The sequence below is a fragment of the Cololabis saira genome, chromosome 3 (genome assembly GCF_033807715.1).
Source record: "Cololabis saira isolate AMF1-May2022 chromosome 3, fColSai1.1, whole genome shotgun sequence".
Classification (NCBI taxonomy): Eukaryota; Metazoa; Chordata; class Actinopteri; order Beloniformes; family Belonidae; genus Cololabis; species Cololabis saira.
Genome location: NC_084589.1, coordinates 50,042,132 through 50,060,576, shown reverse-complemented (window position 1 = coordinate 50,060,576; position 18,445 = coordinate 50,042,132). Strand labels below are relative to the sequence as shown.

The 18,445-nt window shown below is 41.8% G+C and overlaps 1 protein-coding gene across 1 annotated transcript; it reads left to right on the top strand.

The window, feature by feature from the left end:
* Positions 1–3,718: 3,718 nt before the first annotated feature.
* Positions 3,719–16,958, top strand: LOC133440398 (zinc finger protein 665-like). The gene is made up of 3 exons (XM_061717657.1): positions 3,719–3,781; positions 4,391–4,647; positions 14,448–16,958. Exons 2-3 carry the CDS (start codon positions 4,462–4,464, stop codon positions 15,828–15,830), a joined length of 1,569 nt encoding a protein of 522 aa, XP_061573641.1. The 5' UTR covers positions 3,719–3,781; positions 4,391–4,461; the 3' UTR covers positions 15,831–16,958.
* Positions 16,959–18,445: the final 1,487 nt, after the last annotated feature.

The window sequence follows — 18,445 nt, the reverse complement described above, 5'->3', positions numbered from 1 at the left end:
AAATCAAGTTGTACTAAATTTACAACTCGTTTGACACATGATTTATTCTAAAGCTGATGTTGAGATCCGTGTTGAAGCTGCAGATCTGCAGGTTGGAGAGCAGGAAGAAGAGGGAGGATCATCGGGATCAGACTCCAGGAAGAGGACAGACTTTGGATTTAACCCTTTTATATCAGACATCCGTTTAGGAGTAAATGTCTTTTTACCTCAACTCATATTTAGTCAGAAATAATCATGAAAATGTAGTTAAGTTTTCGTTTTAGATGGATGAATCATTTTATTGTTTATAATTCTGGAATATGTGGAAATATTATAAATATCTCCATATGTGGAAAGAGCAGCAGTGCCCCCTGGTGGTGAGTTATAAAAGCTCAACATAAACCCAAGAGTGAACAATCTATTGTAATAATAAAAACAAAAAAGACTTTACACTGCAAAAACTCAAAATTTTAACAAGAATATTTGTTTTATTTCCAGTTAAAATGTCTCATTTTTGGTAAAAAAAAAAAAAAAAATCTCATTACACTTAAAACAAGACTCATCATTGGAAAAAACAACAAATTTCACCTATTTCAAGTAGATTTTCACTTAAAATAAGTATAAAATAAGTACAAAAAACTGCCAGTGGAACAAGATTTTTTTGCTTGTAATGAGAAGATAAATCTTGTCCCACTGGCAGATTTTTCTACTTATTTCAACTGAAAATGTACTTGAAACAGGTGAAAATTGTCAAATAAGTTATTTTTCTGGTAATGACTCTTGTTTTAATTGTAATGAGATTTTCTGACTAAAAATGAGACATTTTAACTAGAAATAAGACAAATATTCTTGTTAAGATTTTGAGTTTTTGCAGTGTAGTGCAGCAACAAGAGGAAAGTTGTCAGTGACGCAGATTATTGGTACAACGTGATCAGTACAACCAGCATTTAGCTCAAAAAAACAATGTAGGACAGGGGTGGGCAATTCCGGTCCTCGAGGGCTGGTGTCCTGCATGTTTTAGATGTTTCCCTGCTTTAACACACCTGATTCTAATTAATCATTGTCATCAGCTTGTCATCCAGGGCTGCACAATTCTGTTAATGACACAGTCACTTGTATCACGGTGCAATGAAGCAGGGAAACATCTAAAACCTGCAGGACACCGGCCCTCCAGGACCGGAATTGCCCACCCCTGATGTAGGAGCTCTCCAGGGTTCTGATGGAGTTCTCCGGGGTTCTGATGGATCTCTCCGGGGTTCTGATGGATCTCTCCGGGGTTCTGATGGAGTTCTCCGGGGTTCTGATGGAACTCTCCAGGGTTCTGATGGAGCTCTCCAGGGTTCTGATGGAGTTCTCCAGATTTTTGATGGAGCTCTCCAGGGTTCTGATGGATCTCTCCAGGGTTCTGATGGAGCTCTCCGGGGTTCTGATGGAGCTCTCCAGGGTTCTGATGGAACTCTCCAGGGTTCTGATGGAGCTCTCCAGGGTTCTGATGGAGCTCTCCAGGGTTCTGATGGAACCTCCAGGGTTCTGATGGAGCTCTCCAGGATTCTGATGGATCTCTCCGGGGTTCTGATGGAGCTTTCCAGGGTTCTGATGGAGCTCTTCATGGTTCTGATGGAGCTCTCCAAGGTTCTGATGGAGCTCTCCGGGGTTCTGATGGAGCTCTCCGGGGTTCTGATGGAGCTCTCCAGGGTTCTGATGGAGCTCTCCATGGTTCTGATGGAGCTCTCTAGGGTTCTGATGGAGCTCTCCATGGTTCTGATGGAGCTCTCCATGGTTCTGATGGAGCTCTCCAGGGTTCTGATGGAGCTCTCCAGGGTTCTGACAGTCTCATGAAGGGGGTGGGAGACATTGTCCATGATGGAGGACAGCTTAGCCACCATCCTCCTCTCCCCCACCACCTCCACCGGGTCCAGACTGCAGCCCAGGACAGAGCCGGGTTTCCTCACCACCTTGTCCAGTCTCTTCCTCTCTGCTGCAGTGATGCTGCTGCTCCAGCAGACACACCATAAAAGATGGCCGACGCCACCACAGAGTCATAGAAGGTTCTCAGGAGGCCGTCCCTCACTCCAGGACCTCAGTCTGCGCAGCAGGTGGAGTCGGCTTTGACCCTTCTTGTAGAGAGCCTGAGTGTTAACAGGTCGTTTAGTAAGGATATAAGCGTCTGCTAAATGACAGAAGTAGTAGTAAACCAGTGATGAAAAAAATGTTGCATGCATTTTGTTCTAATTATTTTCGTTGGTAAATTAAATATTTACTGTAACTGCGAGAAGGAACTATCCGTAGAACCGTGAGCTCTATCGGAACTCCAGATTGTAACACCCGGCGGAAGGTCGGACGTTTTGAGCGAACGGAACACGTGAGCAGTGATTCCCATCCTGCTAGAGCCATCCTGGAGGACTGTTGGGAACATAATAAATCAAATATTATGAGTTGTGGGTGGGTAGGAAACATAAAAGCAGTACAAGCAGGTTTAGGTCATATACACTTCAGTCCGACAGTCCCATATTCATGTACTCCTCCCTGGGTATTCATAGAACCGTCAGTAAACTTTGACATACAGCAACAATTGAAGAAAATGAACAGGCAGATTTCCGAGGGAAGGGTAGCTGAAAGTTATCTGGAAGAACACTTTTCAGACAAAATATTAATTTTCACTGATGGGTCAAAGGACCCTGATACTGGAAGAACAGGAGCTGCAGTTTTCATTCCACACTACAAAACACATATCAAGAAAAGAACCACAGACCATTTATCAGTATATACAGTTGAACTTGCAGCTATCATTTTAGGCTTGGAATGGATAGAAGAAAACAACCATAACAAAACAGCAATAGCATCAGACAGTTGGGCAGCTCTTACAAGTATTAAAACCATGAAGTCATGTAGGCAAGATCTCATATATAAAATACATAATCTACTTCACAGAATGCACAAGAGGGGGTTGACAGTTTGCTTCATTTGGGTTCCTGCCCATGTAGGGATAGAAGGGAATGAAGGAGTGGATATTCTGGCCAAACAAACACTCAAATCACACACTGTAGATACAGAAATTCCATTATGTAGGGCAGAGGGTAAATCAATAATCAAGAAACATGTGGGGAAAGTGTGGCAAGAATACTGGGACATCCAAGACACGGGAAGACACCTTTACAATATACAGAAAACAGTTGGGTTGGGAAGAAGGAGGGGCAGGAACCGGAGGGAAGAGGCAATCATTACACGACTCAGGATAGGGCACACAGGACTGAACAATACACTGCACAAAATAGGAAAACACCCTGATGGCAGATGTGACCAATGTGGGCAGGCTGGATGTGTTCAGCATGTGTTGTTGGATTGTGGAGGATATGAGGTGGAAAGAAGGACATTAGCAGCAGCAGCAGAGGAACCAGGATGGCTTTAAATGTGGGGAACTTGCTCGGAGCAGAGTCAGGAATTATGCTCAAGCATTTGATGGCATATCTGAAAGATACAGGGATACTGGAGAGGATTTGATTTCCTTATTTAGTTTTAGTTTTATTTTATCTATTTATTTTATTTGTATTGTTCTTTTCTTATTTGTTTTTTATTATTATTTTGTCTGCTAGTCTACTGTTCCACACTCCAGTCCAGTAGGTGGCGGTAATTCACCTTCAAGTTGGTTTACCAACCGCCAATAAACACCATTGAAGAAGAAAAAAGAAGAAGAAGAAGAAGAAGAAGAAGAAGAAGAAAACAGAGAACAAGAAGAAGAAGACGACGAGACGCTTCAGTTTGTCTGGAAGTCCGAGAGAAGATTTAACGACGAAACCGAGCCGTGAGTGCCTGTTAAGGCTGATTTATGGTTCCGCGTTACACCAACGCAGAGCCTACGTGTACGGTGCGCTTCGCCGCGTACCTTACGCCGTAGGCTGCGCCGTGCCCTACGGCGTATACTCTGCGTCGTTTTAACGCGGAACCATAAATCAGGCTTTACCCGCTGTTACCGATGGACTTGTCATTTTGGTTTTGACGGGTTTACGATGATTTTATGTCTCTGCTTACTTTAATCCTACTACTATATAAAACTACCTACCTACTATAAAACTAATAATAGCTTCATGTTGTTTCTGTTTTCGTTTGTAGCAATTGTCTGTTGTTGAGCTTATGTTAATCTGTATGTGTATTTATTTTAGCTTAGTCTCTTATTAATCTTTCTTCTGATGTAGCCTTCTTATTTGGAAATGTTTAATTGATTATATCTTAATAATTTTTCTTTTAGGTTGACTATTTTACACCAGTCCAGGGACAGCAGATGCAAAATAGCCTTTTTGGCTAATTCTGGCATATTTAACATTTGTTTAAATGTATTATTAATGTGCATGGTCCCTGATAACTAAACCTTTAAATAAATAAAATAAATAAAATAAAATCCCACATTTTCCAGCAGGCAACGCTCGAGTGGAGGCCACGTGTTTGGAGACAGACCGGGACCAGAACCAGGACCAGAACCAGGAGATGGACCAGAACCAGGAGATGAACCAGAACCAGGACCAGGAGATGGACCAGAACCAGGACCAGGACCAGGAGATGAACCAGAACCAGGACCAGGAGATGAACCAGAACCAGGACCAGGACCAGGACCAGAACCAGGACCAGGACCAGGACTCCTCATCCAGCAGGACTAAAGCTGCTGGTCTGCAGGTCAGTGTTCAGGTCCAGAACCCGCTCGTTCTCGGTCCGTCTGTTTCCTGCTGACGAACCGAACCAGAATCGTAGAGACGCATGGAGAGCGTTTGCTCATTCAATCAATCAATCAATCAATCAATCAATCAATCAATCAATGACATTTTATTTGTATAACACCTTTCATCCAGGTACATGAAATCCAAAGTGCTTAACATTTTGACTGAAAAATAAGCATAAAAATAAAAACTGGGAGACCAATGCACACTGAGATACAATATGTCATGACATACTTATTAACTGCACTCACTAACATCAGACGGAGTGATACAAGGTTCACATCTGGACTATGGAAACATTGGAACAGATGTTTGCATGTATTTTAATGTGTGACCTGTAATTTTTATTATGTATTTTATATGGAACCTTTTGAGTCTGTAATAATAAAGTAGGCTATTCATATAGTTAATTAAAATGAAATAATGATAAAAGTTCAAGAATTAAGGCTAAAAAAATAATCAGTCCACAACAATAAAATATAATAATAATAATAAAAACATTACAAGAAATAGATAAATAAATAAAACAAATGCCTCTTAAAAAAATGTTAAAGAGAATAAAATTGTAAAATTTGATGCTACATAAAAAGCCAGACCAAAGAGATGAGTTTTTAGTCTACGTTTAAAAATGTCCACATTTGCAGCTCCTCTCAGATCCTCCGGCAGGCTGTTCCACAGTTTGACAGAAAGGATTGGATATATGAGGCTGACTTAGGCCCAATCCCAATACTCCCCCTACTTTCTTTCACTAGCCCTGATTTCTTTCACTAGCCCTACTTTACTTCACTACCCCTAAAAATGAAGGGACAGATTTTAGGTCACTTGAAATCTTCCCAGGGGCCTGTCCCAGTACTCCCACTACTCCTACTTTCAGCACCACCCCTAAAATGAGGAAGCTGAGAGCCAAAAGCGGTTTTAATTTCAGCTGTAGTGCTGTTAATATGCCACTTTATTAAGTTTTAATATTTTTTCAGGGGTTACTTTACCGTTAAGATCCCCAACCTGGGCTCAGTTTACCCAAATAACGCCTGTTAAGAAATTTGACCCGGGGTAGCACAAAAACATGCACACAGTCCTGGGCTACACATGCCCCCTCTGGCCAGCCGGGGCGCCAGATGGGGTGGGGAGGATCCGGCCGGAATAACGTGATCCTTCCACGCGCTACGTCCGGCCGGAGAAACCCCACCCTGTCTGGTGAAAAGATGCGGCCTGCTCACTCCTCAGGTTAAGGAGGAGACCTGTGCTCAGTGCGGGGCCCTCCCAGGGTTGGTAGAGGATGGCAATGCCCAGGACTGCTAGGTAGGAGCACTGGGTGATAAAATGGGGAAAAAACCGGGATGAAAATATTATAAAAAAAGAAAAAAAAAGAAATTTGACCCGATGTTTTCGGAGATGAAAAGAGCCGCCGGTCCGGGGCGCAGCAGCAGCAGCAGTCGGAGTACAGACGTGATCGCCCTGTGCCGTCGTCCTGGGGGAGAAACCTGCAGCTCTGTTGAGAATTACCGCTGGCTGAAATAAATAATTTAGGAAGATAAATGTTGGTTTAATAGATGAAATCTAACAGCTGTAGCTACGCCTGTTAAGAAATTTACTCCGAAAATTTTGAGATTTCTGCCTGCCGTCTCCGGAACTGATTTATGGGTCCGCGTTAAATCAACTCGGAGCCTACGACGTAGGGTACGGTGTACCCTACGCGTCGCCGCGTAACATTGACACAGAGCTTACGGCGTAGGTTACGTAACCTACGCCGTAGGCTCTGCGTTGGTGTAACGTGGAACCACAAATCAGCCTTTATTCTGGCGTGATCCTCGGCAAACGGGCAAACTAGTGATTATGTACATTCACTGAGTGAATATTATGAAAGTAAAATATACATTTCTCGCTAGAAATGTAATCAAAACGCATTTTTATGCAGAAACTAACTCAAAATATTGATTTTATTCACTAAAAAATAAGAAATGTCTGCCATGTTTTTTTTTTTTGGATTCAGTCCGCAAATGACGACGAAAAGCATTCTGGGAAATTTTTCTGTCCCTAGATCAACTAGTGAGCATCGGAAATCCCTACGTCCGTAGGGAGAGATTCATAGCAACTACACTACTTATCGTCACTACCCCTAGGTGGAAAGAGGAATTGGGACACCATTACCCTCACGGGAACGCGCAAAATTTAGGGGTAGGGATGAAAACGAGGGGTAGTGAGAGTATTGGGACAGGGCCTTACTCCTCGTGGCTGGTTTGGTAGAAGAGCAATCTAGTTCTGGGTCGAACCAGCAGTTCAAGTCTCCCACCAGAATAAAAAAACGCGACTCTAGGTCAGGGAGCTTGGAGAATACCCGTTCAAAAAAGGCAACATCATCCACATTTGGAGCATAAATGTTAACCATGACAACATTTGTATCAAAAAGTTTCCCTGATACAATTACAAACCTGCCATTGCCATCGGCTATGATATGGGTAGGTTCGAACGGTACGTCTCTTGATATAAGGTAGAATGAAAACACCGCCCCGCCCACCCATATAGAGATTTAGAATGCTCGGAAGACCGTAAGTGGGTTTCCTGTAAAAAAAAAACAATATCTGCCTTTAGTTGTTTAAGATGAGTGAGCACTTTCTTCCTCTTAACAATATTGTTCAGACCCTTGACATTCCAGCTCAGTATATTAGCCTGTTTAGCCATTGCCATTTAGAAAAAGAAAAGAAACAGATAATCTTAAATGTGTGCCTGCAGTTAGAAAATATGTACATTGCCATCCCCTCCCATAACCCTTCAAAACTTACAAAAAACAACAAAAAAACACCTCAACACGTCCCCATTTGCAGCCAATTCAAACTGCAATCGCAAACTCTTCCTGATTACTTTCCCATACATATACTTCTCTGGGTATTATCTCCTCCCTCTGAATTGAGAGTTTCTGAAATAATAATAAAAAAATTAAAAAAATATATATCAAGAAGAAAGGTATGGACAATTTAGAAAATAACTAAGTTAAAAAAAATAAATAAATAAATATGATAAATAATATAAAGAAGAAAAAAAATGTAAAATTTAACATTGTAACTGGAGCGTCACATCCCGCACCCTTTGACCTGTAAACATTGCACGGTAGCATATAGAAAGGCAAAGAACATGGCTACGAAGTCACTAATTCACCTCAAAGTTTCAGAAGCCAAGAAAATAAAACTGACATTAATCACCATTAACAAATACAACCTTGGAACATGGCGTAGTGCAGTGATTCTTAACCATAGGGCCGCGGCCCACACTTGGGCCGCGAGCGCCATCTAGTGGGCCGCCAAAAAAAATTCAGTTTTGTACGTGTGGGCCGCGAGGGCCGCGGGACTGCATAGCAACTCCCAACCAAATGAGGAGAAGAAGACACTCAGCTAGCTGTACGTGTAATGGTAAGAGAAATGGTGTGTCTTTACAGAGAAAATCCTTCATTTTGCACAGAGTAGGTTTAGATCCGCCAGGATTAGGGATCGATTAATTGGGTCTGCGCCCAGAGCGAGCAAGCGCGGCGTGATCATTTAACCCGGCGCGTCCCCGCGGCCGGGGAGGTCGGCTGAGGCTGCCGCTCGGGCGGTGGGCTCCGTCGTTACTGCTGAAGGATGGTAGATGTAGATGCGTAGGCTGTCGTGTCTGCTGGACTGGACTGTTCAGGCTTTCGAAAAAGCATCGGAAAGTAACTGCTGCAGCGCGACCAGAGAGCTGCGGTGCGGGCTGTGCCCGTCGCAGCTGATCAGGGTCGGATGAACCCGACACACTCAGTCCTGACCACTTATTAATGTAAATAACTTAAAGTAAAATCAAACTAAGTTTTGTCTTCGCTGTATTTTTAAATATGCAACCCGGAATGGACAAATTCATCCTGTTCAGTCTTCCCACTGGGACAAAACCAGTGTCTCATACGTTCAGAGACCGTGGCGTTCAAAGTGCGAATGTGAAACGCCACTGAAACAAAACACAAAGTTTTTCATCAAACATATCCACTCAAGTCTGAACTGAAGTCACAGAAAATAAACTGACCATCTTAAAACATCCTGCCCATGTTTGGGTCCAGATACAGCTGTGAAGCAGCTTTCTCCACAGTGAACATAATTAAAACTAAATATCGTTTCAGGCTCATCAATGAGCACCTCCACATGCATATGAGAACCTGACACCATCCAGCCCAGATTTAAAGTCCTGACAGGAGAAATTAGAGCTCAGTTCTCTCACTGAACGACAGAAAGTGGGGGCATAAGATTATAAGAGGGGAAGAAAGAAAAACTGCAAAACTGTTACATTGTTAAGATGTGTTTATATTAATTTAGTATAAAAATGTGTTGAGACAATTAACAAAGAAAAGGGGAAATTCAAACTGCTGGTAGAGAAATAAAATAAGATAGCATTTGAAAAATAAAATAAAATCTACTTTATTTTTAAGAGAAAAAAATGTTTAATTCAAGTTAAACATGTTAATTGGCAAATATGTACTTTTTTTAATATAACAGTCAGATGCAGATGTTGATACAAGTATGAGGCTACTTGAATACACACACATATATATATATATATATATATATATATATATATATATATATATATATATATATATATATATATATATTTATTATGATGTTCTGGACCTTCGCTTGAGTTAATTTTCTCTAAATGGACCTCTTAAAGTTTTAGTTGAATACCCCTGCTATACAGTGTTTATATTTAATGGGCCCCAGGCCACTCTGTACTGAAAAAATTGGGCCCCCTGGTCAGAAAGGTTAAGAACCCCTGGCGTAGTGTACCGACAGCTCCAGGCCTCGCGTATAATACGTTGCACAGCAACGCTGCTATAAAGCTGCCGTAGCTCGTGGCTAAAACACAGATGCTACACATCAAAGAGAACGTTTAACGCGCCTCCCATAATTACCCTACATTACATTTAGTTCAGTTTAGTAACCCCAAAAAGTCCTTAGCATCCTTCACCGAAGCGAGGTATTTGCTCCCACCGTCTTTGGTCGTGATTCTCAGCATCGCTTGGTACAGCAGCGATGGCTTGGGTCCCCACTGGTAGAGTGCGAACATCACCTCCCGATAAGCTGTGCGCTGTTCCATAATCTCAGGGCAGTAGTCCTCAAAGATCGCCACCGGGTTCCCCTGGTAGGATAGTTCTTGCGAGCTTCTTGGATGATCTTTTCCTTAACCCTGTAGTTGTGAATCTGTGCAATAACCAGTCTTGGCCTACGCCTGGGCAGCTTAGCGGTCAGGGCTCTGTGGGCTCGGTCCAGCTCCGGGGGCGAACTCAGAACCTCATCGCCGAGTATTTCGAGCAGGAGATTAGAGAAGAAGGTAGTGGGCTGTGTGCCTTCTGCAGACTCCAGCACTCCCGCTATCCGTATGTTGTTACGTCGGCTGCGGGATTCCAGATCAATGGTCTTAGCTTTTAGCTTGCTGACGCAATCCTCCAGAGCAGGGGTTTTCAATTCCTGTCCTCAGGCCCCCCTGCCCTGCTTGTTTTAGATGCTACCCTGCTTTCAGCACACCATGATACAAGGAGCTGTGTCATCAACAGAGTTGTACAGACCTCGATGACAAACTAATGAGGACCATTAATTAGAATCAGGTGTGTTGATGCAAGGCAACATCTAAAACATGCAGGGCAGGGAGGCCCGAGAACCGGAATTGAAAACCCCTGTTCCAGAGCATTGCATCTAGCTTCCACCGCCTCTAAACGGTCGCTGACTTCATTCGCGTTGTCTTCCAGAGAAGTCAGTCGGTGTCCGTGGTCAGCGATGGATGTTTGAACACTGTCTAGTTTGGTTTTGAGGGATGCCAAGGCCGATTTTAATCTCAGCGGAGAGGGCTATTCTGTGCTCTTCAAGTAGCTTGGTCATAGCCGCCATGCTAACTGCCGCTGACTCATCGTCTTTTTTCCCCTCCCTCCTGGTCGACTTAGATGCCATTTGGTCACCGAGTCTTAGTAAAAGTGATCAAAAATGAACAGGCACGACAAATGCCGTGTTGTAAGAGAAAAGACTGTCTTAAATATTAGGTTGAAAAGAAATGTTGCGGGAGCGAAGGCGCTTTACGTCTATTCCATTCGTGACCTGGATGTGCCCCCTTTTCACTTTTTAATGTAAAGCACTTTGTGTTGCACTTAACCTGCATGAAAAGTGCTTTTTGATATTTTTATTAGGGGGTAAGGCACAGTTGAACAGGGATAAACAAAAAAAAGATATACAGTCTACCTCCTTTTTTTTTTTTTTTTTTTTTTGGAATTAAGAACAGAACAAAAAATCCACACAAAACAATGACAAATACACGAAAATTATTATATTCTTATATACAAGTAATATTTAAGTATTTAAGCTAAACAGTATGAATTAAAAAAATAGATGAATAAAAAGGGGGAAAAAAAAAAAAAAAAAAAAACCCAAAAACAAAAGAAAAGTAAATAAAAAGATAAATAAAAAGGAGGAAGAAAGAAAGGAATGAGAGAAGAGAGGGAGGGGGGGGATCCGTCAATCAGGAGGCAGGGACTGGAGAGAGTGGAAGAATGTAAGAAAGGGAAGCCACTTATTATAAAATTTGTTGCAACTACCCTTCAGTGAATATTTAATCTTTTCCAGCTTCAGAAAAAACATGGTGTCGTTGAGCCACTGGGTACTAGAAGGAGCCTTAGTCGACTTCCAGTGGAGAAGAAGGTGGCGTCTTGCCAGTAAGGAAGTAAAAGCCAAAATGTCTTTTTGGTTTGAAGTAAACCGGCCATGGTCCTCTGGGAGCCCGAATATGGCAACATGGGGGGAGACTTTTATATTCACCGAGAGTATTTTTGACATGGTGTCAAAATAATTCGACCAAAAGCGAGAAAGTAGTGGGCAAGAGTAAAACATATGGGTTAAATTGCAGGACGAGGCATGACATTTGTCGCATTCGTCAGTGACACTGGGATAGATCTGTGAGAGTCGAGCTTTAGAAAAGTGGACTCTAAACAGTACTTTAAACTGTATAAGTGTAAGACGAGCGCAGGATGAACTTGTGTAAATTTTTTTAAGAGCAGCGTCCCACCAGTCATCCTCCAAATTTAGATCCAGTTCATCTTCCCAGGCAGCCCTAACTTTAATAACTGGAGAGAGATCGAAAGACAGAAGGTCATCGTAAACCTTAGAGATCAGTGATTTTTGAAGTGGATCATGGTTTAAAAGCACCTCCCACTGTAGAGTCGGCGGAGAGGATGGAAAAACTGGAAACAAAGCTTTAGCGCAGTGTCTAATCTGAAAGTATCGAAAGAGATGAGAAGGCGGGAGATTAAATTCACCTGAGAGATCTGCAAAGCTGCGAAAGATACCATCCTTGTAAAGATCTCCAAAACTTTTCAGGCCCTTATTATGCCATATGAGAAAGGTTGAATCTGTAAGCGGAGGTCGAAATAAATGATTGTTCAGTAATGGAGCTAAAGTAGATGCTGACTTAAATTTGAAGTGTTTCCTAAATTGATACCAAATTTTAAGTGTGGAGTGAACCACTTGATTATTTGTAAAGACAGAGAGGTTGGATGGAATAGATGAGGTAAGTAGAGCAGGTAAAGAGGATGAAATGCATGACTGTGCCTCCAATTTACACCATGGCATATTCACCGATTTGAACCAAAATGAAATTTTTTGAATATGTGCTGCCCAATAATACAGTTGGAAATTGGGAAGTGCCAGTCCGCCATTGAATTTACATCTCTGAAGTGTGGATTTGCGGATTCTAGGAGCCTTCCCACACCATAAGAAGTCAGAAATAGTTTGATCAATTATTTTAAAAAAGTGTTTTGGTAAGAAAAGTGGAAGACAATGGAACAGAAATAGAAATTTGGGCAAAATATTCATTTTAACTGCGTTAATTCTTCCAATTAATGAAAGAGGTAAGCTTTTCCATCTATGGAGGTCAGATTTAATTGTAGACATTAAAGGTGAGAGATTAGCAGAAAAAAGAGAGCTTAACGTTCTGGTTACGTTGATCCCAAGATACCTAAAGCCGGAAGGACTAATCTTAAAAGGGATATCTGACTGTACAAGCTGTGTTGCTGAGTCATTAATGGGATAGCATTCACTTTTAGATACGTTCACTTTATAGCCTGAGAAAGACCCGAATCTCTGGAAAGCAGATAAAATTGAAGGAATGGAGAGGACAGGATCCGAGACATATAACAGTAAGTCATCAGCGTAAAGTGACAGCTTATATTCTGTTCCCAATCGGGAGATCCCAGTAAAAGTGGGGGAGGACCTCAGAAAGATTGACAGGGGCTCTATAGCTAGTGCGAATAATAGGGGAGAGAGGGGACACCCCTGTCTGGTGCCACGGGCTAGAGTAAAAAAATTGGACTGAATGCCATTTGAAAAGTGCTATATAAATAAATAAAAGTTAAAGTTTCTTTCAATGGGTCAGCACTGCCCTTTCATTAGGTAAGAAAAAGATGACATGAGGAAAGAAGGGCTGAAAAAAGCATCTCCTACACTATGTCCTGTCAGAGGACACAGTGTGATATTACAAAAAAACACCTTGGCAAAAAAAAAGTAATGCACTCAGATAACTTTGTATTTAATAAAAACCTACACTGATCCTGTTCATTAACAACTACAAGATTTCTCCACACTAGTGTTTTCAAATAACTGAGTGAAATAATTTCTTTATTATTACTCACACATTCGCATAACTCCCAATGAATTTTTTTTATTGCACCGTTTATGTTCAGTTGCCAAATGGTCATCTGTGAGCTATTTGGGCCTTATAGGGACTTTAAACTTTCAATTTTATAAATTTAATTTCATAATTTTAATGCCCAATGAATTTAATTTATTTGTTTTTAATTGAGCTGAGTGAATTAAATCATATTTAACATAAGACCACAGGACTTCATGCTACTTGTCATGTATGTTCATTGAAAGTAGCAACAAATAAATTCAGGTTGCTGAAATGTTGTTTTTGTCTCGTGTCGCTTGTTTAGGGGCTCGTTTATAGCTGAAATTGTTCCTTTTTATGACATCTCTATCTTGATGAGGACTTGTTTTTGACAGGTAATAAAACTGAAGTTCTGCACATCAAGTTCTGAAGTTTCTCAAGTTTTCACCAGACAGGATGGGGCTTCTCTGGCCGGACGTAGCGCGTGGAAGGATCACGTTATTCCGGCCAGATACCCCCCCCCCCCCCCACCCCATCTGGCGCCCCTGCTGGCCAGAGGGGGCATGTGTAGCCCAGAGCATGTTTTTGTGGGGGGTAGCTCACATTAGCCACCAAGGGAACACGGGGAGAACATGCGAACTCCACACAGAAAGGCCCTTTCGCCAACCCAATCCAGGGTGTGGGTGCTGAAGTCATGGGGGAACTAACACGCACTTCAGCGCCCACAGCGTCCCCGGCGGGAATTGAACCCAGGACCTTCTTGCTGTGAGACGGCTGCACTACAAAATTGTTTTAAAGACAACATTTCTAATGAGAGTTTGAGATCGGTCATCTCAAGTGGCTTCGGTAAACAGTTGATGAATGTGTTCTAAGGGTTTTTGTTTCAGCAGCTTTCACCACTTGCTTTTTGTTCTGACCTTCCGAGATGTTTTTATTTGAATGTTTTTGTCTGTAAAGAAATAGTTGTTACAGGACATGGTTAATATGACCCCTAGAAAATGATTCTTTGTTTCACTGCAATCACCATGATAGAAAGCTATTAAATACAACTGAATAAACTTTTGACAGGTCAACCGACAACAGGATCTAAGTCTCTTTCTTTCTTTACAGAAACGTAAAGGCAAAGAGAAGCCCACAGGTTACCCGTGTGATCAGTGTGAGAAAGTCCTCACCACTTCATCATCCTTGAAGAGCCATAAGAGGATTCACACTGGAGAGAAGCCGTACAAATGTGATCAATGTGGGGCAGCTTTTACTGAATCGGGTACTTTAATAGGTCACCAACGTATTCACACTGGAGAGAAGCCGTACAAATGTGACCAATGTGGGGCAGCTTTTACTGAATCAGGTACTTTAAGAAGTCACCAATGTATTCACACTGGAGAGAAGCCATACAGATGTGATCAGTGTGGGGCAGCTTTTACCACATCAGGTACTTTAAGAAGTCACCAACGTATTCACACTGGAGAGAAGCCGTACAAATGTGATCAGTGTGGGGCAGCTTTTACTAATTTGGGTACTTTAAGAAGTCACCAACGTGTTCACAGTGGAGAGAAGCCGTACAGATGTGATCAGTGTGGGGCAGCTTTTACTGAATCGGGTCATTTAAGAAGTCACCAACGCATTCACAGTGGAGAGAAGCCTTACAGATGTGATCAGTGTGGGGCAGCTTTTACTGAATCGTGTAATTTAAGAAGTCACCAACGTGTTCACACTGGAGAGAAGCCGTACAAATGTGATCAGTGTGGGGTAGCTTTTACCACATCAGGTAACTTAAGACGTCACCAACGTGTTCACACTGGAGAGAAGCTGTACAGATGTGATCAGTGTGGGGCAGCTTTTATTGAATCGGTTGCTTTAACGAGGCACCAACGTGTTCACAGTGGAGAGAAGCCGTACAGATGTGATCAGTGTGGGGCAGCTTTTACCACATCAGGTAATTTAAGAAGTCACCAACGTATTCACACTGGAGACAAGCCGTACAGATGTGATCAGTGTGGGGCAGCTTTTACTCAATTGGGTACTTTAAGAAGTCACCAACGTGTTCACAGTGGGGAGAAGCTGTACAGATGTGATCAGTGTGGGGCAGCTTTTACTAAATTGGGTAATTTAAGACGTCACCAACGTGTTCACAGTGGGGAGAAGCCGTACAGATGTGATCAGTGTGGGGCAGCTTTTACTCAATTGGGTAATTTAAGAAGTCACCAACGTGTTCACAGTGGGGAGAAGCCGTACAGATGTGATCAGTGTGGGGCCGCTTTTACTGAATCGTGTCATTTAAGAAGTCACCAACTTGTTCACAGTGGGGAGAAGCCGTACAGGTGTGATCAGTGTGGGGCAGCTTTTACTCAATCAGGGGCTTTAACGAATCACCAACGTGTTCATACTGGAGAGAAGCCGTACAGATGTGATCAGTGTGGGGCAGCTTTTACTCAATCAGGTGCTTTAACGAAGCACCAACGTGTTCACAACGGAGAGAAGCCGTACATGTGATCAGTGTGGGGCAGCTTTTTAGTTTAAGAAGTCACAATTGTATTCATATTGTGTAAAATGTGTGTATGAGTTTGTGGCAGCTTTTTCTAGAAGTGTTCATTAAAATGGCACAGACATGTTAGAAAAAAAACAGTGATAGAAATGTGTTTAATCTGTTATTCTGAGAGAAAGAAATCTGAAGGTATAATTCTAATAAGTTCAGTTTTATGTTAGCTTTTTGAAAATGGTTCTGCTTCTCTTGGCAAATTAGTAACTTTTTTGTACTATTTGTATATTATAAAATACATTTTTTCACCAGTTTTGTCATTGTTAATGGAGATATAGAGAGAAATAAAGTTATTTGGTTCCGACGAAATGAGGGCCTTTTTGCCCCCCTAAACGTGCCCCAAAAGTCACCAAATTTTGAACGCAAGCCAGGCCTGTCGAAACATTTGATATTTCATGGTTTGCATTAATGGGTGTGGCCTAATGGCTCAACAGCGCCCCCTAGAAAACTTCGTGCCTCAAGCCCCACAATACGGTTTGACGTATATGCACGAAAATCGGTACACACCTGTATCATGTCGCAACTTAAAGAAAAGTCTCTTGGCTATTGGTGAAAATTGCACGCGCGAGGGCCCTTTCATCGCTGCTTGCAGCTTTAGTTATTTCTTATTTTAAATACTTATTTTTTAATTATTTTATTATGTACTTTTGTATTAACTTTTTTTTTTAATTTTGTTAAGTTTATTTCAATGTTTTTACTTTTTCATATGTTAACTCCAGTGCTTTTTCCTCATGAGGATCTTCCACACCAGGTACTATGCCTACTTGGCCTGTGGGGTTCTATCCACAGTGTGTAGATCTAGTTGATGTGTTCATAGGCCTAACAAGTCTATGAGACGGCTACAGCTAATTCCGAATGCATGCTGCCCGGGTGCTCACCAGAAATAAAAAAGTGGACCACATCACTACGTGTCCAGATCTTTACACGGGCTCCCTGTACCTCAGAGAATAGACTTTAAAATAAAACAAATTTGTTTACAGCTGAATTATTTAAACAGAAGTTTTTCTTTGAGGTTCTGTTGCAGAGCTTTCTGGCATTTTATAGTTGCTGTGAGCGCTTCGGTCATTTCCACGGCCAAGTCCTCCACTTGCCCCACTCGTGTCTCCATTTCACCTATTCGCGCCTTCAGCCCCTGCATCTCCTCGGCCAAACAATCAAGTTTACCGCTCATTTCTGTATGAAGTGAGTTAATGTCCTTTCTCAAGTTGTCGTTTTTCCCCTTCATCTCAGATTTTAAATCTTTTATCGCTTCAAGTAGGTCTCCCGGCGTTATGCTCGTTCTGGGGTGTCCTATAGCTCCACATGAGCTGCCGCTAGATGGTGATGCTATTTTGCTATCTTTGGTAGCAGAGCTGTTTTTATCTTGAGTTTTCGACATTGTGGCCATTGTCCGTTTGGTCTTTTTGTTTCTGCTTTTTTTGTCTATCTAGATTAGGGGTCGGCAACCCGCGGCTCTAGAGCCGCATGCGGCTCTTTAGCGCCGCCCTAGTGGCTCCTGGAGCTTTTTCAAAAATGTTTGATCTTTGTTTTCCTTTTTTTCTTCTATTTTCTTTTTTATCTTTTTTCTTCTTTTTTTCCTTTTTTTCTGTTTTTTCTATCTTTTTCCTTTCCTTTTTAATCTCGATATTTCAACTTTTTTCTCGACATTTCAACATTTTTCTCGACATTTCGACTTTTTTCTCGAAGTGCATAATGAAAAAAAAAAACTTCCCCCAGTTATAACTAATATAGATACATGCAGCATGTGTTGTCTTCATTCTAAGGCTTATACAAAACTTTTCATTTTTTGCGGCTCCAGACATATTGTTTTTTTGTGTTTTTGGTCCAATATGGCTCTTTCAACATTTTGGGTTGCCGACCCCTGATTTAGATATTCACTTTCTGCTAGAGTCCTCAATTAAAGTTATTGAATGTGCGCTGGGCAGCCTCTCCGCACGCGTCCTTCTACTACATCTTACCTCCGAAAGTCCCCTGTATGGTGAGATTTTGAGTGAAAACCTTCTTCCATCAGCAGGGGCATTGAAGATGAAACGTGGCTGGGTCTTTCAGCATGACAATGATCCCAAACACACCGCCCAATAAAGAAGGAATGGCTTCGTAAGAAACATTTCAAGGTCCTGGAGTGGCCGAGCCAGTCTCCAGATCTCAACCCCATAGAAAGTCTTTGGAAGGAGTTGAATGTCCGTGTTGACAAGCGACAGCCCCAAAACATCAGCTCTAGAGCAGATCTGCATGGAGGAATGGGCCAAAATACCAGCAACAGTGTGTAAAAACCTTGTGAAGACTTACAGAAAATATTTGACTTCTGTCATTGCCAACAAAGGTTATATAACAAAGTATTGAAGAACTTTTGTTATCAACCAAATACTTATTTTCCACTTAATTTGCAAATAAATTCTTTTTAAAAATCAGACAATGTGATTTTCTGGATATTTCTTTTTTCATTTTGTCTCTCATTGTTGAGATATACCTGTGACAAAAATTACAGGCCTCTCATCTTTTTAAGTGGGAGAACTTGTACAACTGGTATATTTACACCACGGTCTGTGTGAATACTTGATTCTGATTG